Source organism: Siniperca chuatsi, linkage group LG1, assembly GCF_020085105.1.
Source record: "Siniperca chuatsi isolate FFG_IHB_CAS linkage group LG1, ASM2008510v1, whole genome shotgun sequence".
NCBI lineage: Eukaryota > Metazoa > Chordata > Actinopteri > Centrarchiformes > Sinipercidae > Siniperca > Siniperca chuatsi.
This window is the reverse complement of record NC_058042.1, coordinates 36,143,669-36,166,269: the sequence shown is the minus strand read 5'-3', so window position 1 is coordinate 36,166,269 and position 22,601 is coordinate 36,143,669. Positions and strand designations below refer to the sequence as shown.

The window sequence follows — 22,601 nt, the reverse complement described above, 5'->3', positions numbered from 1 at the left end:
GTCAAGCAGTCTCTGAGAAACTGAATGAAAAAAAGCTTAAGCTTCACTCTCTACAAGAACACACACAGATTTGTGTCAGTCACTGAAGCCGTTACCATGCCGACACGTCTGTCACTCCTCCACAGAGCAGAGCAACAAGAGAGCTCTCTGTTACTACGGTAACCTGCGACTGGGAGCTCAGCGATTGGCTGTCAGGTGGTGGAGCAATGACGTGGAGAAAACGGAGAGAACGCAGAGGGAGAGGCAGAGAGCAAGGAGCTGAGGACTGTGCAAAGCTGATAGAGTGTGAGAGCTAAACTGAAAGACAGGCAACACACACATACAAACATGTAGAGCAGAGGAAGCTAATCTCTAAATAGTAAAAGAAGTGAGTGCTGAGGCTCACAGTGAGCCTGGCAGCTACAAGTAGGCTGTCAGCTATCACACACACACCTGAATATGGGGTGTTTTGTGTAAGTGCCTTAATGGTTGTCTAGGCGTGTGCTGCTGCTAAACATGGCACCACTCTTGCTTTGAGTACAAAAATTCCACTTTGGCATAAGCCTTTTTGTAAGATATTCCAATAACAAGATATTAGTGTAGAATTGATGGTGCATTTTTGCCTTCTGGAATCCTAGTGACACCTAAATGGCATTTTCACAGTTAAAAGTAAAAGTAAAATACAAAAAATCTTTTGCTGGTAGGACAGCCAAAACAAATTCAACAGTATATTTGGGAAGCACCAGTACTAGCAGTAGCAGTGATGTAGTGACGTACTTATTGATAGTTGGCAGGAAATAGACTGCCAGTAGTGCTTCAGTAAAAAATGAATGAACTATCTTTTCGATAGTTTTTTGAGTTCGGTATGTACCGTGTCTGCTGGTACTGCTTCCAGGAAATGGCCAACGCCTTGCATTCTGGGTCTGACACTGACAACAGCTCTTACCTTCTCCTGCTTGGCTTTTATATATTAAAAACTACAAACAACCTGAAACAGTGTGATAAAGTCGAGCACTGTGTGATAAAGCTTAGCTTTAAGCAGTGTGAGTGGTGACTGACACATTCACCCCACTGGGCTTACCATAGCTGTATGTGCTTGCTGCTGAAATTGTTCCGTTCTACAAACATACAAACGTATACTCAACTCGACCTGCCTCACTCGGCTGCTGATGATACCAGCTCTCGTACATACTCGCTGCCGTTGACAATTTAAGTACATGCCAAACTGCTGCCTGTAGTATACCAAAGATGCCACGTCAAGACTCGCCAGATTAATGTACCAACCTGGAGAGACTCACTGATGCAGTTTGGTTGACCATTAGACTACTTAGTAGTAGTGCTAATGTTAATTATTGTTTTGTGTATTAATGTAAAAATGTGTCTACAATTTATTTGATATTCCTGCTGTTGTCATGATACATACAGTTGAAACCAGATATTTACATACACTTCAAAACCAAAAAAACCAAAAACTTTTTTTTCTTTACTGTCATACAATAAATCAGAGTAAACTTTTTCTGTTTTAGATCAATAAATATTACCATATTTTTTGCATTTGTTAAATGTCAGAATCGAGCGAGGTATTTTTATGTATTTTTTTTTATCACTTTCATCAAAGTCAGAAGTACACATACACTTCCTTAGTATTTGGTAGAATTGCCCGAAACTGTTTCACTTGGGCCAAACGTTTTGGGTATCCTTCCACAAGCTTTCTACAACGGTTTGTTGGAATTTTGGCCCACTCCTCTTGACAGAACTGGTGTAACTGGGTCAGGTTTGTAGGCCTTCTTGCTCGCACTCGCCTTTACAGTGCCGCCCACAAATTTTCTATTAGATTGAGATCAGGGCTTTGTGATGGCCACTCCAATACCTTGACTTTGTTGTCCTTAAGCCACTTTGTAACTAATTTGGAGGTATGCTTGGGGTCATTGTCCATTTGGAAGACCCATTTGCGCACAAGCTTTAACTTCCTGGCTGATGTCTTCAGATGTTGCTTCAATATATCCACATCATTTTCTTTTCTCATGATGCCATCTGTTTTGTGAAGTGCACCAGTCCCTTCTGCAGCAAACCAGCCCCACAACATTATACTACCACCCCCATACTTCACAGTTGGGATGGTCTTCTGAGGCTTCAAAGCTTCGCCCTTTTTCCTTCAAATATACCGTTTATCATTATGGCCCAACAGTTCAATTTTTGTTTCGTTAGACCACAGGACATGTCTCCAGAAGAGAAGAGAAGATTCTTGTCCCCATGTGCAGTTGCAAACTGTAGTCTGGCTTTGAATCAAAGTTTAAAAGTTTCATACATCTACAATATAGGCTAAACCAATGTGTCAGAATCGACAGTCTAAGGATAGAGGGTGTGTATGTTATTCAAAATGTAAAGCTGCTGGAGACAAATTTGTGAGCTATATACTGTATATAAACTTGGCTTCATTACACCTGGCATTAAAATGCGATCTGTATCTGGATAAGGAAAAATACATAATGCCAGGTATAAATCCATGCAGAACGCATTGGGATCGAAATGCCATCCGATCACCCAGGTGTACATGCAATCCATAAAATGTGACCACATTCTGAAGAAAAAAATCCGCCCAACAAGTTGAAAGGTCACCTAACTCTGCCTCTTCCTGCTACCTCAAGCAAGGTCAGCAAAATCTTCAGGTAGTTGGAATAACGTTAGCTAGTCTTGCTTTGCCTTGTTGAGTCAGTTAAGTCAGTGAGCCCTGCCTAACTAATTTGCATATTGAGATCCAACCACAATGCGGACACAATCGAGAAAACGAAAAGATAACTCCCATGTTAATTTTCAGGCAATAACTTCCACAACTGGTGGTGAGTTCCTAAAAGAGCAGCGCTCAGTGCACTGATCAGGAGCAATATAGTTTCCATTAGGAGTGAGAGTGATGACGGCTGTTTGTCAGATATTGTTTTTCATTTGAAACACACTTAACCATCTGACCTTCCATGGGTTTAAACTGATGCACTGCAGCCAGGCATCATGTTTGTACCAAGTGTACTTTAGCCTCCATTACAACCAAGTCATGCCAATGGATAATGTCAAGTAGAGGTGTAATACAGGAAATGACATCAAATGTGACCAAAGTCAGTGTGCTAAAGTCACCTAAATCATGTGAATAAATAAATCATTCAATTTTGGTTTAAGGTTAGGGTAAGTCTCCAGAAAATTAATGTAAGTCAATGTAATGTCCTCTGAAGTGATGGAAACATGACTGTGTGTATGTGTGTGTGTATGTGCGTGTGTGAATGTGTGTGTTTGTCTTACCTTGACTGTAAGTGTTCCAATTGTACCTGCAGATTCTCAGTCTGCTCCACCTGCTCATCCAGAGACCTCTGCAGCTTCCTGGTCTGGTTATGGGACTCATCCAACTGGACACACACAACACACACACACATACAACACACACACACAGGAACAGTTATTTGCCAAACTCATAAGTCGCACTATACTTTTAATTGAGGTTGATGGCTTCTGGGTTGACCGTTACATGAAAAAGTTGTCTGAAGGGTAATACACACCCACGCCTATTGTTTTCCATGTAACCCACACAGCAGAAGAGTCTCCTCAGGTTGGCAATCATTGACAGGCCAATTTCTAAGCGTTGGCGCATGTCGATGCTCCAGAAATAGTCTCCCTACATAAGAACATCCTGGTCACTGTAACTATACTGCTTCTTAGGTGTGTGTGTTGTGTCCAGTGTGTGCTGTGGGTGTCAAATGAGGTGCCGCTACTTGACGTGGCCAGTGAGGGTTGGACTTAAAAGTAATGGTGAAGGGGAAATTACGGTAAAACAACTGGATGAAAAGACCGTGGCTGGCTGGACCAAACGGAAGTTCTCTATACGATAAGCGACAGCAATAACTCCTTCTACAATACAATCAAAGCCTTTCAGGATATTTTTATTAAGTCTGTGATCTCTGTAGAAGTAGAATCATGCTGCATATGAAACAATAAGTAATAAATGTTTGTTATTACTGCAGAGGAATATGTAGTTTTCTAGTTGGTCAGCCAACTGGTTGCCCCATAAGTAGATCACTATGCAGTTAGCAAAAATAATTTAAAAAAAGCTAATCCAGAGGGCTACTTTCTGTCAGAATCAGACAATCGTTTGAAATGATTTATGTAAAATGTAAGTTTATTTGGAAAGCTTTAGGAGGCTCATGCTGCTCGCCTTGATAAACATTATATGTTGTTTTGCTACTGTTTTGTTTTTTGAAACTCCAATTATGAGAATAACACCTAGGTTGAAAAATAAATGTTTTCTTTAAGAACAGATTAGTTTTAGCTATGAGGAAAAAAATTTAAAAGCTTCACTCACCACAGAAAATGCCTTCATAACATTTTTATTTTCTGTGCACTGTTAGGATTGACTGACAGGTAGGTGCGAATGAGTGGTGGAGTTATGGATTGGTCGAATAGTCAGAAGGTGAAGATTTTCAATCAGTGGACAAGAGCAATGATGGTCTCTGACTGTTACGTATTTTGAAATACAATACATGTACAGCCATATTCCTACCTCATCCTCGGCCTGTCCTAACTCTTTCTTAAGCTCCTCCACCCTCAGACGTAGCTTTTTGACTTCGGCCTCGTGGCTCTCGACCCTCCGGTTGGCGTGGGCGAGCTCCGCTGTCTTCTCCTGGAACTGCTTCTTCAGCTTAGCATGAATGTGTCGAAGGTCAGACAGCTCCTAAGCACACAGCAGACAGAAACCAGGCTTAGAGACCAACGGTTCTACCAGTGTTTCTAAAGCTGATTGTGGTCAACCAGCTCTTCGGTCTCATTTACTACTGAAAAATATTAGCTGATTAATCAGTTCATTAATTGTTCTTCATTTATGAAGTATAAATTGAATATGAACTGATTTGGGGATTTGCCCATGATCCAAAGATCGAATACTCAGTAATGTATATATAATGTATATATTACAATCTTAACATGCTTTTCTTTATATTGTATTATCATTAGTTGCAGAAATAATATTTTATTAGCAAGACTGCCCATACATGGAACTTTTCCACAGATCCAGTACCATGCCAAATGAGACTCACTACAATTTGTCGATTAGAGCCCGACCGATACTGCTTTTTGTTTTTTGGGGGGCTTTTTGCTTTTATCTGATAGGAACAGCTGAAGAGAGACAGAGGGGATGACATGCAGCAAAGGGCAGCAGGCTGGATTGGAACCCGGGCCACTGTGATAAGGACTCGGCCTTGTACATGGGGTGCGCGCTCTCCCGGTGAGCTACCAGGGCGCCCCCGATATTAATTTTTTAAAACATATATACATGACATAAACAAACATTTTGATAAGGATCTCCTTGAAGAGCAATGTAACACACATTTTAGTATGAACGTACCTCTTTTTTTTACATAAAAAAAAGAGGTACTCAAGACAACCAAGACCACGGTTCAGAACTACAGTTGTTTGAACCTGAGGTTGCCTTGTAGTTTTGGGGGTGTGGAGTTCAAGGCAATGCGAGAGATTTACACAGATTTATGAAAAGGCTGTTAGTAAGGAAGGAAGTGCTAAGTCAGATTTTACTTATGACAACAAAGGTCTGTTGTTGTACAGGACAGAGAGTGCAGAAGAAAAGTTTTCTCTTGTAGCTAGGAATGGGTTAAGTTAATAGAGGTGCACGGACACAAGTAAAAATCAATATAAAACTCCTCTAATGATAAAACATCTTATTAAAAGAAAAAGAAACAATCTTTAAAAAGGTGCCAGTAAGGCCTTAGGGGTGGGGGAAAAAAACAATCAAAATGGCGCTGTAGGGCAAAGGGGAGCAGGAAGGCAGGACAGGGAAATGCCAGTCATAGAGCCCAAGGGGGTGCCCCCCAGGTCTAAGAGACCAAGGCCCCCACTCGGACAAACTAAGTAGGTGAGAATAAAATAAAAACATAATAATAAAATGGAAATAAAATATATATTAACATTTTTCAATCAGACCAATCAGGTCTACAGTTTTTACATGTCTGATTCATCTTCTTTAAGCCTTCTGAGACGTGGACCAGTTGATATTGCTCTCCACACCCTGGACATGCATATTTTCCAGACCATGGATTTGGAAATGGGTATAGAGGACTGTGCACCCCCGGTTTGTTTTAATCATGTACAGGTGTTGTGTGATTCTGATTCTACAATGCATTTCCTGTTTCTCCTATATATACTTTCCCCCAGCGGATACAGGTGATCACATACAACAGATTTGTGGATTTGGCCTGCAGAATCTGCCTTATAGGGTCCCCTTTCCAGAGTGCCTATTCAGGATGTACGGTAGGTGGGCTGGTTTGAAGTGCTGTGGGTCTTTGTTGTGTTTGTTGAATGCTGTATGCCCTAATATATCTTTTAGATTATTTTTTCTAGGAATGGGTTAACTTGGAGCAAACCACAACCTATCTGAAAGACCAGTAACAATACCCGAGATGTCCTGACAAGAGCCACATGGGTGTAATGGCCTCTAAATGGACATATCTGAATGCTAACCTTTGGTTGTGTTCCAAACCATTTCAAATTTTTCATCTATTTATCAGGATGTAATTTTAGGCAAATGTGGTTGTTGTCAGACTTAAGCCAGCAAAAAGATCTACTCCACAGGTTTGCATTGGGATTAGCTAAGGAAAGTCTGCACTTGGCACTAATGGCATCATCAATAATGCACCATTGTCACTAACTGCACTTTCATGTACTTTGATGGTGTTGATTCAGCCTCCCTTTCTGCTGTCTCACACCTAATGGCTCCCCAGACAGAGCAGCTTCCGAGATGCTTTTCTGAACTTATAAGGCAATGCGATGGAGAGAAATTAGATATCTACAGGAACAATAAAAGACAAGCCTAGATCAAGGAGTAGGAAATGCCCTTTACTTATTTATATCTGTATTTGATCCACCCTTTATCTTTATTATGTATTAAATATTTGATTTGTTTAGCTATCAATACAGAATTAGCTTTAACTTCTTGAGTTTTAGCTTGTTTATTCTTACTGAGAACGTTACATGAGATAACATACAGAGTATATTTGATTGGGAGAGGAATTGGTGCTTTATCTGTTGCTCAAATAATAACAAATTCCCTAAGAGGTGGCACATAGACTCCCTCCGCCCTCAGTGAATATTTACAGGACAATACAGGTGAAGCATAAGTACAAAGAAAATTGAGTGGAGCCTGCACAAGAGAAAGAGAACTAAAATCCAGACAAGGAAGAAAAGATGAGTTATGCATGAAAGGATCAGTCTTGCGTTATTCTATATTTCTCTTATTGTCAAAAAATCCCATGAAAAAACCTAAACCAACAATGTGTTAGTCCGTCTCTCAATACTTTCTGACGTCCCTCCCCTGTCTGTGGCTCTCAGCTCTGAGACTATTGGTTCCTACTGAAGATGTAAATCTTTAAAAATGGTTCAGATATATAGTTTCATTTTTTAAAAAGGCTCAGTCATTTTCTAAAACAGCTGGCTACTGTAGTATTTAGCAAACATTACTAAAACAGGAGGAAATGCATTTGTTGGGGACTATTTTCAGCTGCGGATTAATCCAGATTTGGAGCTGTCATAACACCAGTATCTAGCACATATCCCAGTGCTGAAGTGATTAAACTAATAATCATCAGTTGATTGTTTGCATATCAGTTGACAGAAAATAAATTGATTTTGTTTACATCATTTACCAAGTAGAATAGGCAAACATTCACTGATTTCAGAATAGAAGTGTGGCTGCCAATATTGAAATAAAATCATTTAATCAAATGGAAATTTACTTTTCCATTTTGGTGTGCATGAAGAAATTTTCAAATCAAATGAATATGTTCTTAATAATAAGGATTCTTTCATGCTTCTTTCATTTCATTTTCATCAAATACAAACTAAAATTAGGACTGGGGGAAATGCAAATGTCCATTTTGCAGTTTTATTTTCAAGTTTAGGTTGCACGTTGTGAATTTGACAATGAAAACAAAAAGTACTTTTTACATTCATTTTAATTTTTGTTTTTAAGTCATTATGCATTTTCAAAGTTGAATTTGAAATACTGTGTACATTTTGTCATATATCATGTAACAAATGGAAAATTAAATTTCAATTAGATTATTTAATTTTAATATTGGCGCCCACATACTTCCATATTACAGCTACTCAAATGTGAGGATTTGCTGCTTCTTGTTTTTTATCATTGTAAACTAAATATCTTTAGGTTAGGGCTTTTTGACCGGACAAGACAGGCAATTTGAAGATGTCAGATTGTAATAGGAATCAGGAAATTGTAATAAGCATTTTCTTAATTTGTCATTTAATATACTAAACAATTAATTACTTAAGTGAAAAAATAATCAACAGCTTAATCAATAATTAAAATGATAGTGACTATGGAGCCACAATGTGTTCAAAATTAATGGGGAAAAAAGACATGAATTAAATATTTATCTATGTATTTTTTTTTTTCCCATTTTCTTCCCATATCCTTCTGGACAGCTTCATTAGGCCAGTTTCCCCACAGGTTCATTAAACTTTCATCTACTTAGCCGAAAGGACATCCCAAAATATCCACTTCCTGAGAAATGTGACACCTACAAAAAGGCTACTGGTGTGAAAACAAAACCCACCATGACTTATTGCCAGTTAGGCAAATTAAAAACCATTTCTAACAATTAGAGCATATATTAGATATCATACAGGATACAGATATCTGAGCTAGGAAAACAGGGTCAACTTCTTTTTTCCACAACACCAAAATGAAAATACAGTGATACAGTGCTGTGGAGTAAAACCAAAATAGATTGATCCAAAAGAAAAAGGTGGTAGACGGACACAGACGGACAACAAGACACATGCACAGTCCTGGCTGCTGTCCCTGGCCTCTTATCTGTCAGACAAAAGGCCTGATAAATGAAGCAAGTTTCTACTGTAAGCCTCAAAGCAGACATGCAGGCCAGAAACCTCAATATTCCCTGCAGTTTTATAATTTCAAGACTATGTAATGAATGAGAGGGCAGAGGAAGAGGGAAGAGAAAAAAGAGGGGTGGGGGTGAGAGGCTGGGAGTGCCTGACTCTATTAAACATAAGGGATTACTGAATGATCTATGAGTATGAATATGTATATGCCTCTGTACATATGTATGTGTGTAAATGTGCGCATGAGTGTGTGTATGCTTGTTCATTCAAGTTTCTTATGCATGTGTGTTTGTAAATACTGTATTATGGGTTTATGTATTTGTGCCAAATCTGTGTCTGTTTGCTCACACACAAAAGCACAATGTGTATGTGTGTGTTACTGTACGTGTGTGTGTGTGTGTGTGTGTGTTATGCCACACTGCCTGTTAAATGTTTCTCCTTGACTGGAGAGACCCTGAAGTCTGCCTCTACATCTGTTCCACTAAAACAAAGACACAAACACATACACACACACAAATAAACCACAGGCTTATGCCCAGAAATATGTTTACACGTTCATCATCTTGACAAAAAGGTTCTTTAATGTGAGAAAAAAATAAAAAAACAGAATCAGATGTGGAAATAACTGAACTACAGCTCATTTAGACTGGCGTGAACACACTTGCATATCCCTGCATGCATACTCAAATACACACACAAAGAATCGCTATAATTCTCCCTTCCCCCTCTGCCATACTGAATGTAGCATTAATTTAGACAGTAAACCCAGCGCGCGCAAACACACACACAGAACAGCAGAATTAGGTTTATAATCAGGGCTGCCCAAGAGTGATACAGTGGGGGAAGGACTTACAGGCACTACTGCAACCAGATTGGTCAGAACAGATCAGCTCAGTAAAATACTGAAATGAAATTGTTATGTGTAGCATCTATAAACATTTGTAAACACAATATTTGTGTTAGTGTGTAATACCTATGATAACCACTGTAAATCTGCATGTCACAACTTTCACATAAATCTGTAATGTGTAGCATATGACATTTTTTTGTTTTTTGTCTCCACATATCCATGTTTTATGACAATAATAATTATGAAAATAAACTAAAAACCTAAACTAACTTAAAAATCACTATGGTAACTTTAACATGCAACTATGACTGTGCTGGACAGAACTGATAGCCTCCTTCTCACAGTGTTGCCGTTCTTCTTCTTCTTCGGTCAAGATGACATGAAATCATTTCCCAGCTGAAAGGTACTGATTCAGTATCATGTGACTTGTGAATTTTGAGCACTGACTGGGTTCCTCATTTAATGGACATTGGGACATTAAAACTGGGAACTTACTACTACTAAAACAATCAATGTTGACTATTGGTTTCACACGGGAAACGAACCCCGGACTCCTGTGTGAAAGTCCTGTGTTTGACCCATTACTTTTATGATCCTTAAGTACATTTAATAGCAAATACTTCAGTAGAATTTTGAGATCAAGACTTCTTGAGTTGCTTTCAGGCTTGAATTGATTAACCGTTCAATCAATATATTAAAATAATTGGCCCTGGCCTCTTTAAGTTTATATTCAACATAATACCTTTTCATCACAATGAAATGTACTAAAACAAATGTATATGTGACACAAAAAGGCAATTTATTATTTTGGCCGGTAAAAATATGCTATCCGGTGGATTGTTTTCATCTACCGGTCCCATTGGCCGGTGAGTATAAAAGATAATTTCGGACACTGTGTTCTCTTTGTTCTCATCTTTTTCCTCTCTTCATCTTCCTCCCAGTCCTTTGCATCTTCCTTTCTCTCACTTGTCTGTCTCCCCCTCTCCTTTTGATCTTCATCTTCTTCACCTTACTCATCCTCCTACCTCTGACACAGTGAGCTAAATTACCCTGTTGCTTTTCTGCAAACATAATGTCTGGAGTAATTATTCTGTCTCTCCCTTTGATTAATTTTTACCCTGTGTGTGTGTGTGTGTGTGTGTGTGTGTGTTGCGAACTGCAACATTAAATAATCCTGAATCCACTTACATTGACCAACACATATACTTGCCGGTGCATGGCCATGCAACCCAACCGACTGCTAAAAGGGCCTTTTAAGGAGACTAGAGATCATCACAGACACACACACACAGACACACACACACAGACAGCCCACTACAAATCCTTACTGGAACAGCTCTGAGCATAAGCCCTTACTCAGAGTTAAAACATCATTTCAAAGCAGCTAACCCAGATGTTTCCAAAATGATCAGGGGAACTGTTGTTCTGGTGCATTTCTTCGCACTTTAAAGCTAGAGTGTGGAACCTTTGTCTCCCCCTTCAGGCAGCGAGAGTAATCACAAAAACACATGCTTATGATGTATCCCTACAGTGAGCTTGCCCAGGCTCTTGTTCAGAAATACAGAGAAATTGACACAGTTCCAAGACAATGATCCATTATTTAGGTAGAGTAAATGTAATGGCTACATAGCCTACTCCAAATATTTTTCCAACCTGCTAAAGAGCAGCAACGTGACATCTGAGTCTGCCCTCAGTCCCTTCTCTCAGCTCTCTCCAACGAGGAAAAGCTAAAAGGCACACCAATGGTTATCCGTTGTTCCTCGCTGTCGATCGCATTTTTTTTTTTTTGACTGTAATCCTTCCTCTAAACACTGAGTTTCTTTTGTATCTGGAGCATCAGAAAATTTTCTTGGACGCTTCTTAGGTTTTACTCCTATTTACTGTAGCCTACTCCTTCGCTACGGTTGTTCCAGAGCCATGTAGAGAGAGAGTTGCATCAACTCTGTTAAATTTCAATTCAAGTGGCTTTATTGGCGTGACTGCATACAATGCAACGTTGCAAAAGCATATTAATACAAACTATACAATCATAATAAACTAAATAAACAATGCTCAATAATAAAGATTCTCTCCAATACACCTATTTTTTGTTTTGTTACAGCAATGGCAGATCGCAGAGTTTTCTACATGGCTCTGGGTTGCTCCCTGCTTCCGCTCTGGCAAATCAAATCAAAACCAAACTAATCATTGCTGGTTGGCGTAAATAGCATCATTGTGCCAGCGTGGGAATGTCGCCACAGACAACAGATTTAAAAACTCTGTATACTGCGAAATGCAGAGAGATTTACCTGGCAGTGATAGGCTTAATCAGCATTGTGTGATCTTGTTTGGCAAAGGCTTGAATGTAACGGGCGTTCATTTATATGTCCTACACTCCAGGTTTAAATTGCCTTTGTGCTTGAAAGGTGCTATACAAACAAACTTGCCTCGTCTTTCTTATGATAAACATGCCTTGCCTTTGTATGATAAACAGTCAGCAAATTATACAGTATATGATACTGTGAAACATGATACGAAATGTGGTTTAAAGCTCAACTATGATTTTCTGACAGGCTAAATGGCAGACTCACTAATTTATACCAAAAGGCTACCCTCGAATGACTCCATCGATTTAATTACTTATGATGTCAGGAGATGTGTTCGCATTTGCTACAAGGTGGAGGTGTAATGACGCGGGCCCCACAGTTAGCATGAGGCAGTCACTACAGCTCGAAGTCAGGCAGAGCACTCTGTTTGGGATTTGGTAGCATTGAAAAAAAGATAAGAGATGAAATGATTAGTTGCTTCAGTTATTAGTTGATTTCTCAAGCAAAAAAAGGGGCAGACATTCCCTGGTTCCAGCTTCTTAAATGAGAGGACTTGCTGCCTTTTTTAGTCATATTTAACAGTAAAGTGAATATATTTGGATTTTGTACTGATTGTCAGATAAAATCGGGAATCTGAAGACAACACTGAAGACATAAATCTATTTGTTATAGTGTACCATGCTCCTGGTCCTTATTCTGAAGAGATCCCATCTGCATTTAATTCAATGCTATGTCTCAGGAGGACTCCTGTGCTAATTTCAGCCCCTCATAAAATTGACCATCTAGTTGATAGTGCTGCAGACTCACTGCGAACGACACTCGATTCTATCGCTCCTCTAAAAGAAGATAATAAAACAAAGAAGGTTAGCACCATGGTATAACCCCCAAACCCGCAAATTAAAGCAAACATTGCGGAAACTTGAAAGGAAATGGCATTCCAACAATCTGGAAGAATCTCGTTTAGCCTGACAAGATAGTCTTAAAACAGGAAGGCCCTCTGTAATGCCAGAGCAGCTTACTACTCATCATCAAAAGAGGAAAATAAAAACAACCCCAGGTTTCTTTTCAGCACTGTAGCCAGGCTGACAGAGAGTCATAGCTCTATTGAGCCATGTATTCCTATAGCCCTCGGGAGTAATGACTTCATGAGCTTCTTTAATTATAAAATTTGAACTATTAGAGAAAAAATTCATCACGTCCTGCCCTCAACCAGTACAGATTTATCTTTACACACAGGAACCTTAGAAACAGCTGTAAAACCTGATATATATTTTGACTGCTTTGCTCCTATCGACCTTCTTCAACTAACTTCAATGATTAATTCATCTAAGCCATCAACCTGTCTCTTAGACCCCATTCCAACTAGGCTGCTTAAAGATGTTTTACCCTTAGTTAGCACTTCTTTACTGGATATGATCAATCTGTCTTTATTAACAGGCTATGTACCACAATCCTTTAAAGAAACTGTAATTAAACCTCTTCTTAAAAAGCCCACTCTTGATCCAGGGGTTTTAGCCAACTATAGACCTATATCTAAGATCCTTGAGAAAGCTGTCATCAATCAGTTGTGTGACTTTCTAAATAACAATAGTTTATTTGAGGATTTTCATTCAGGATTTAGAGTGCATCATAGCACAGAGACAGCACTGGTGAAAATTACAAATCTACCAAAAGTAGAATGGGAGCCAGAGCCTTCAGTTATCAAGCTCCTCTCCTGTGGAATCGGGTCCCAGTTTGGGTTCGGGAGGCAGACACCATCGCCACATTTAAGAGTAGGCTTAAGACTTTCCTCTTTGACAAAGCTTATAGTTAGGGCTGGCTCAGGTGAGTCCTGAACCATCCCTTAGTTATGCTGCTATAGGCCTAGACTGCTGGGACACTTCCCATGATGCACCTCTTTCCTCTCTCCTTCTCTCCCTCTCCATCTGTATGCATTTTTATCCCATTACTGCATGTTATTAACTCAACATCTTTTCTCTCTCGTTGTTCTGTGCTTTCTCGTTTCTCTCCTCTCTCCTTCTGTCGCTTTCAGCAGATATTTCTGCCTCTGGAGTTGCAGAGTCTGGATCTGTGGTTGTGGGCCACCTGCTGCCCCTGTGTTCCTGCTCGACAACTGCTACTACAGTTGTTGTTATTGGCTTTGTTATTGTCGTTATTATTCCTACATCAACGTTTGTCTGGTATTTTTTGAAGTCTCTGGGTTGGAAGCAGTAAAAACAAAGAAAAGGTCATAAACAGTAAGAATGAAGCATTGTCACTGTCCGTGCAGCAAAATGTTTCCCCTGTTACCCACTACATGGACACACAGACAGACACACAGAAAGAGCTATTAAGGCAAATTGATAAGGACGGTTAGGACGATTAAACGGTTAGATGTATCTTGAATAACACAAACACACACAGAGGAGGGGTTATGCAAGTACTGCATATGTGTGTGTGTGTGTGTGTGGTGTGTGTGTTTTGTCTTAGCAGTAACACATAACACAAGTGGGATCCCAGCGTCACATATCACGCAGGTGTTGATGAGCTCACACATACACAAACAGACAGTCTTTGACACATTTCATCTATCAACAGTCTAAAAGTTGGATCACAAATGACCAAAAACAGACACACAAACACTGTCCACCCAAAATATTAACTTCTACTTTCTCTCACCCCCTATTACTCCTCCAGTGTATGTGTGTGTGTGTCTGTACGTACACGTGAGTGTGTCGCAGTGTGACAACATCAATCTGTGCAGTAGTAGTGATGCCCAAAGCCCTGGCTGAGGTTGAAGATGATTCTACTATCAATCAATCTGTGTGCATGTGTGTGTGTATGTGTGTGCATCCAGTGTCTTAATCGCTTGCCCTGTTTCTCATTCTCTGTCCAGATCAATACCATGGTTTCAACACTATACACAAAACACAATCAATCTCTCTCTTTCTCTTTTCTCAAACACACACACACACACACACACGCACACGCACACGCACACGCACTGCTGACAGTGTTCCAGAAAGACAAGGTCATGGCACAAAGTCCTAACATAGAAAGAGATCTCATCAGTGTGTATGTATTGGTGTAGTAAGAAAATGATTGTGGAATTTATTCCACTTTATTACAATTTGGGTTAGTAGGACAATGCTATGATAGCTCATAGAGATGATGGAAAAAAACTATGAAAATAAGACTCAAGTTGTAATAAAGTGGGATTTTCCCACAATAGCTTCATAGATTTAAACTTGAATTAAAGGATTGACAAGACAAGAGGGTGGCTGTTTCTGGTGGGAATATTCTACTTAACATGGTGAAAGCCCTGGGATGTCTAAAAAAAGGATTGTTCTGTCTACCTTGTTTCTCTCGAACAGCTCGCTCTGGATAGCCTTGAGGTCGGTGTCAAGTGCGGAGGCGGCCTGCCGGCGTTTCTTAGCCAGTTGCTCCTCCAGGTCTTCAGCCTGAGCCCTCAGCTTCTTGTTGTCCCTCTCCAGGGCAAGTTTCTCTGTCTCCAAACGCTCCCTGCGCCCCCACTCTGCAGCATTCTCCACCTGCAGCCTCTCCATCTGAGACCAAGGCAGAGAGACACAGAGAGCACAAAGGAAGAGAGGCTGAGGACACTGAAATGATAAATGTATTTTAGGTGTACCAATCAACCCTGGTGGTAAAATAAAGGTTAGAAAAGGGGTTGTATTCCCTCAACACCATCTCCAGCGGAGCTGCTCAGTGTAGTTATACAAGGAAACTCCTGGTGTAAGCATTTGTAACTGCACTGAAAAGCAACATAACACAAAATCTTGTGTGGAGGAGAAGGATTGCTGTACTGACTTCTATGAGTTGAAAGTCAAGTCTGATGCAATTTATAGTTATAGTTGTTAATTTATGTTAACAAGTGATAGGTGGGTCTGCCTGTGTGGTCTGTTGTAGGAGTTTAACCAACTACTCAACAAGTTAACTACCAAAACCACTAGTCAGAGCTATGGGCAATAGTTGACTACTCGTGGATGACTTTGGCCAATATTACCAGATCGAAAGTAGTTATTGTGTAAAACACAAATGCCTATATATATTTACAGGTGTAGTGCCACAACAACTCCCTTGTGTTCACAGCAGGAGCCCAATTACTTTCGGTCTTGCTCCATTGATTTGTCAATAACATAAGTTATTTCATTGCACTTTTCCTATAGAGCAGGTCTAGACCGTACTCTTTATAATATTATTTACAGAGACCCAACAAATCCCACCATGTGCAAGAATTTGGCGACAGTAGCAAGAAAAAACTTCCTTTAAGAGGCAGAAACCTCGGACAGAACCAGACTCAATGGTGGGCGGCCATCCGCCGCTGCCGTGTTAGGTTTTGAAAGAGAGAGAGAGAGAGAGAGAGAGAAAGAGTGGTTTAAGAAAGTCTTAAGCCTACTCTTAAATGTGGAGATGGTGTCTGCCTCCCGAAACCAAATTGGGCCCTGATTCCACAGGAGAGGAGCTTGATTACTGAAGGCTCTGGCTCCCATTCTACTTTTGGAGACTCTAGGAACCACAAGTAACCCTGCATTCTGGGAGCGCAGTGTTCTAGTGGGGTAATAGGGTACTATGAGATCTTTAAGATACGATGGTGCCTGACCATTAAGAGCTTTGAAGATGAGGAGAAAGATTTTAAATTCTATTCTGGATTTTACAGGGAGCCAGTGCAGAGAAGCTAATATTGGAGAAATATGATCTCTTTTCCTAGTTCTTGTCAGTACACGTGCCGCAGCATTCTGGATCAACTGGAGAGTCTTAAGGGACTTATTCATGCAGCCTGATAATAAGGAATTGCAATAGTCCAACCTAGAAGTAACAAATGCATGGACTAGTTTTTCAGCATAATTTTGAGACAGGATGTGCCTGATTTTTGCAATGTTGCGTAGGTGAAAGAAGGCAGTCTTTGAAGTTTGTTTCATGTGGGAGTTAAAGGATAAATCCTGATCAAAGATAACTCAGAGGTTCCTTACGGTGGTGCTGGAGGCCAGGGCAATGCCATCTAGAGTAACTATATCTTTAGCTATAGATATGTCTCGGAGGTGTTTGAGACCATGTACAGTTTAACATCAGAAAATTACAGTTCATCCAGGTTTTTATGTCCTTAAGGCATGCTTGAAGTTTAGCCAACTGATAAGTTTCATCTGGCTTGATCAATAAATATAATTAGGTACTATCCGCATAACAATGAAAGTTTATGGAGTGTTTCCTAATAATATTGCCTAGAGGAAGCGTAAATAAGGTCAATAGAATCAGTCCAAGCACAGAACCTTGTGGAACTCCATGACTAACTTTGGCGTGCACAGAGGACGCACTGTTAACATGTAGTTAATAATAATTGCAGATTATTGGCGGACATTCTGGGAAAGACCTGGTCTGATTAGGAGAGACGGCATTCATCCCACTTTGGATGGAGCAGCTCTCATATCTAGAAATCTGCCGAGTTTATTAGTGGACCAAAACCATGACAACTCAGAGTTGGGCAGAGTTGCATTCCTACACACTTCTCTGCACTTCCAGAGCAGTTAGCCACCCAAAACAACTCCTTAGTGTCTGCCCTCCAACCACTTAAATTAATTAAATCAATAGTTAACAGAAGAGGAGTTATACATAAAAACTGAAACAAAATTACCACCACTGAAATGGCACAACAAAATAGGAGAATTAAATGTGGACTTTTAAACATCAGATCTCTGTCATCTAAAGCTGTACTAGTGAACGATTTAATATCACAGTATCATATTGACTTATTCTGTCTTACTGAAACCTGGCTGGGTCATGAAGAATGTTAGCCTAAATGAATCCACTCCATCCAGTCATATTAATACTCACATTCCTTGAGGCATCGGCCGAGGAGGTGGAGTTTCAGCCATCTTTGACTCAAGCCTATTAATCAACCCTAAACCTAAACGAAATTATAACTCATTAGAAAGCCTTGTTCTCAGTCTTTCACACCCAACCTGGAAAACACGACAGCCAGTTCTATTTGTTATAGTGTACCACATTCCTGGTCCTTATTCTGAATTTTTATCTGAATTCTCAGAGTTTTTATCAAGTTTAGTCCTTAAAACAGATAAAGTAATTATTGTAGGTGATTTCAATATTCATGTAGATGTGGAAAATGATAGCCTTAATACTGCATTTGTATCAGAATCAGAAATACTGTATTGATCCCCGAGGGGAAACTCTTGTTACAGCTGCTTAATCACGTCAGTGCCCACAGGAATACAAGTTCTAAGCAAATCAAAATATAATACACTATAATACAGCTAAGATAAATTAAGTACAAAGTGGATATAAGTATAAAATTAAAATAAGTGTAAGTACAAAGTGGATTTACCGGTTGATGATATGTACAGTATAATAATACAATGTAAATATAAGTAATAAGTAATACTCCATGTACTGTCAAGTTAAATGTAGCTTATTAAGATTATTATGAGACAGTGGATATTGCAATAAATAAAACAGAGTATATTGCATCGGAGTATTAAACAGAGAATATTGCACCATTATTTCAAATATTGCAGTGATGTTAATGGTCCAATGTCCAGTTTAATGACTTAGGGTCATATAGACTGACATGAAGAAAAAGGAAAGCTAAAAGTTGGAAAAAGTAAGACGACGAGACGGAGCTACGGCAACAGGCAGCATGCACATTGGCGCATGCGGACTAACTCATCTAATCATTATTAGATTTGATTGTCTTTTGTCAGAGTGTCAGAGTGTTTTAACCACACCCTCGACCTTGTTCTGTTCTACTCTAGATGTCTATCTGATAGTGAATATTGTTCTACACTCAGAGGAGAGGACGGAAAGCTCCAGATAGAAGTGTACAGGAAACCAACACATACGGATCAATACTTGCTCTTTGACTCACACCATCCATTACAGCACAAGCTGGGTGTAATCCGGACACTACAACATAGAGCCCAAGAAGTGCCCACCGGCTCAGAGGGTAAGAAGAAAGAGGAAAGGCATGTCCAGAATGCACTCTCAGCATGTGGTTATCCTACTTGGGCTCTCAAGTTAAAAGAGCCAAAAAACAGGACAAAAGGGAAACAGAACCAAGAAGGAACGGTGTCTCCATTCCTTATGTATCTAGACTGTCTGAAAAACTACAAAGGATCTTTAGACAGCACGATGTTCCTGTTTTCTTTAAACCAGGCAACACTTTAAGACAGAAACTCGTTCATCCTAAGGACAAGATGCCCACACAAAAACAGAGCAATGTAGTTTATTCAATTCAGTGCAGTGAGGAAAACTGCAAAGAACGGTACATAGTTGAGACCAAACAGCCACTTCACAAAAGACTTTATCAGCACAGACGACACGCTAACTCAGGATTTCAGAGCGCTGTGCATTTGCATCTAAAAGCTACAAACCACACATTTGAAGACAGCGAGGTGAAGATTCTAAGTAGAGAGAATAGTTGGTTTGAAAGGGGTGTCAAAGAAAAAAAGCCATTTTTGTGAAAAAAGAAAACCCCTCTTTGAACAGAAATGGTGGTCTGAGATCTGCTCAACGTTTACCACAGTGTATTAGCACCTTGGTCACGCCAATCAAATGCTAATCAGGTACTTAACAGTGATGAGGGAGGTGCAGCCAGAAAACAATAGGCCTGATTACTGGGCCATCATGGAAACAATTAGGTCAGTTTCAGATGAAACTAGGCAAAATAATCAGCAGATACTCAGGAAGACTCCTTCCTGAGGGCAGGGCTTAAGTAACACAGAGTAGCTTAAATTTCTGAGTTCCCGGTCCATTTTTCACAGTTGAGAATGACTTCCGGATGGGAGCCGAAACGTCTTGATTCTGAAAACAGTGTCCAGATGACTACGAATGAAACCTTTTCTACGATAGAACACTCCTGGACGAATGAGGGACTACACCGCACTATCACTTATCTGATAGTGCTGTAGCTAAATTTAAGGAAGCGATTCCATCTGCATATAATTTAATGCTATGTCTCAATATAACAGATGAGTCCTATGCTAAATTCAGCCACTCCTCTATCGCCCCTAAGAAAGAAGATAATAAAACAAAGAAGGTTAGCTCCATGGTATAACCCCCAAACCCATAAATTAAAGCAAACATCGCGAAAACTTGAAAGGAAATGGTGTTCCAACAATCTGGAAGAATCTCGTTTAGCCTGGTAAGATAGTCTTAAAACATATAGGAAAGCCCTCTGTAATGCCAGGGCAGCCTACTACTCATCATTAATAGAGGAAAATAAAAACTACCCCAGGTTTCTTTTCAGCACTGTAGCCAGGCTGACAGAGAGTCACAGCTCTATTAATGATAATATTTAAACTATTAGAGAAAAATTAATCACATCCTGCCCTCAACCAGTACCGATTTATCTTTAAACACAGGAACCTTAGAAACAGCTGTAAAACCTGATATATAGCAGTCATATATATATATATATATATATATATATATATATATATATATATATATATATATATATATATATATATATATGACTGCTTTGCTCCTATCGACCTTCTTCAACTAACTTCAACGATCTCTTCATCTAAGCCATCAACCTGTCTCTTAGACCCCATTCCAACTAGGCTGCTTAAGGACATTTTACCCTTAGTTAGCACTTCTTTACTGGATATGATCAATCTGTCTCTATTAACAGGCTATGTACCACAGTCCTTTAAAATAGGTGTAATTAAACCTCTTCTTAAAAAGTCCACTCTTGATCCAGGGGTTTTAGCCAACTATATACCTATATCTAACCTTCCCTTTCTCTCTAAGATCCTGAGAAAGCAGTTGCCAATCTGTTGTGTGACTTTCTAAATAACAATAGTTTATTTGAGAATTTTCAGTCAGGATTTAGATTGCATCATAGCACAGAGAAAATTACAAATTACCTTTTAATTGCATCGGACAATGGACTTGTCTCCGTACTTGTCTTGTTAGAACTTAGTGCTGCATTCGACACCACTGACCAACTCATCCTATTACAGAGACTGGAACATTTAATTGGCATTAAAGGAACCGCACTAAGCTGGTTTAAATCCCGTCAGACTGATCTCAGTTTGATCATGTTAAGGGTGAGTCCTCCGCGCACGCCAAAGTTAGTCACGGAGTTCCACAAGGTTCTGTGCTTAGACCGATTCTATTCATCTAATATATATGCTTCCTCTAGGCAATATTATTAGGAAACACTCCATAAACTTTCATTGTTATGCGGATGATACCCAATGTCTATCGATCAAGCCAGATGAAACTAATCAGTTAACTAAACTTCAAGCATGCCTTAAGGATATAAAAGCCTGGATGACCTGCAATTTTTTCATGTTAAACTGACAAAACTGAAGTTATTGTACTTGGCCCCAAACACCTCCGAGACACATTATCTAAAGATATAGCTGCTGTAGATGGCATTGCCCTGGCCTCCAGCACCACTGTAAGGAACCTTGGAGTTATCTTTGATTAGGATTTATCCTTTAAATCCCACATGAAACAAACTTCAAGGACTGCCTTCTTTCACCTACTTAACATTGCAAAAATCAGACATCCTGTCTCAAAATGATGCCAAAAAACTAGTCCGTGCATTTGTTACTTCTAGGCTGGATTATTGCAATTCCTTATTATCAGGCTGCCCGAATTAGTTCATTAAGACTCTCCAGTTGATCCAGAATGCTGCGGCACGTGTACTTACAAGAACTAGGAAAAGATATCATATTTCTCCAATATTAGTTTCTCTGCAGTGGCTCTCTCTCTCCTCTCCTGTGGAATCAGGTCCCAGTTTGGGTTCAGAAGGCAGACACCATCTCCACATTTAAGAGTAGGCTTAAGACTTTCCTCTTTGATAAAGATTATAGTAAGGGCTGGCTTGGATGAGTCCTGAAGCATCCCTTAGTCCCTTAGTTATGCTGCTATAGGCCTAGACTGCCGAGAGACTCTGTCCTCTTCTCCTGCTACCATTACTACTACTACCATTACATTATTACTATTTAAAAATTCTAGGTTGAATTTGCATTGTGCCCCCCCAAACCGGCAGAGTCTAGTTCTGTCCGAGGTTTCTGCCTCTTAAAGGAAGTTTTTCCTTGCCACTGTCGCCAAGAGCTTGCTCATGCTGGGATTTGTTGGGTCTCTGTAAATAATATTATAAAGAGTACGGCCTAGACCTGCTCTATAGGAAAAGTGCAATGAAATTACACTTATGTTATTGTCAAATCAATGGAGCAAGACCGAAAGTAATTGGGCTCCTGCTGTGAACACAAGGGAATTGTTGTGGCACTACACCTGTAAATATATATAGAATTGGCACTATATAAATAAAAAATGAATTTAATTGAATTTGGTGCAGTAAACTAAAGATAATCTGTAAAGCTACTGATGATACTAACAAAACACGTCCTGTATGTGTTTCACAATAAACGTTTTAATATGAAGGCACTGGTGGGCCTTTACTATTAACCACCCAGACGACATAGTGACAATGCTAGCAAGGTGTTGGGACCTCACCACATGACGTCACCAAGACTTTAAAATCCAGCACATCAGTTTCCCTATTGCCATTCCACTGCGACACAAGT

The 22,601-nt window shown here is 39.7% G+C and overlaps 1 protein-coding gene across 3 annotated transcripts in view; it reads right to left on the bottom strand.

Annotated features, from left to right (window-relative positions):
* Nucleotides 1–22,601, bottom strand: part of ccdc102a (coiled-coil domain containing 102A) — a 127,618-nt gene that overhangs the window by 12,480 nt on the left and 92,537 nt on the right. For all 3 annotated transcript variants that reach the window (XM_044204988.1, XM_044204979.1, XM_044204970.1), the window contains 3 exons: nucleotides 15,381–15,590; nucleotides 4,523–4,693; nucleotides 3,271–3,374 (listed from right to left, as the gene is read on the bottom strand). In XM_044204988.1, the coding sequence (XP_044060923.1) occupies nucleotides 3,271–3,374; nucleotides 4,523–4,693; nucleotides 15,381–15,590 (485 nt within the window). The remainder of the gene's footprint in view (nucleotides 1–3,270; nucleotides 3,375–4,522; nucleotides 4,694–15,380; nucleotides 15,591–22,601) is intronic.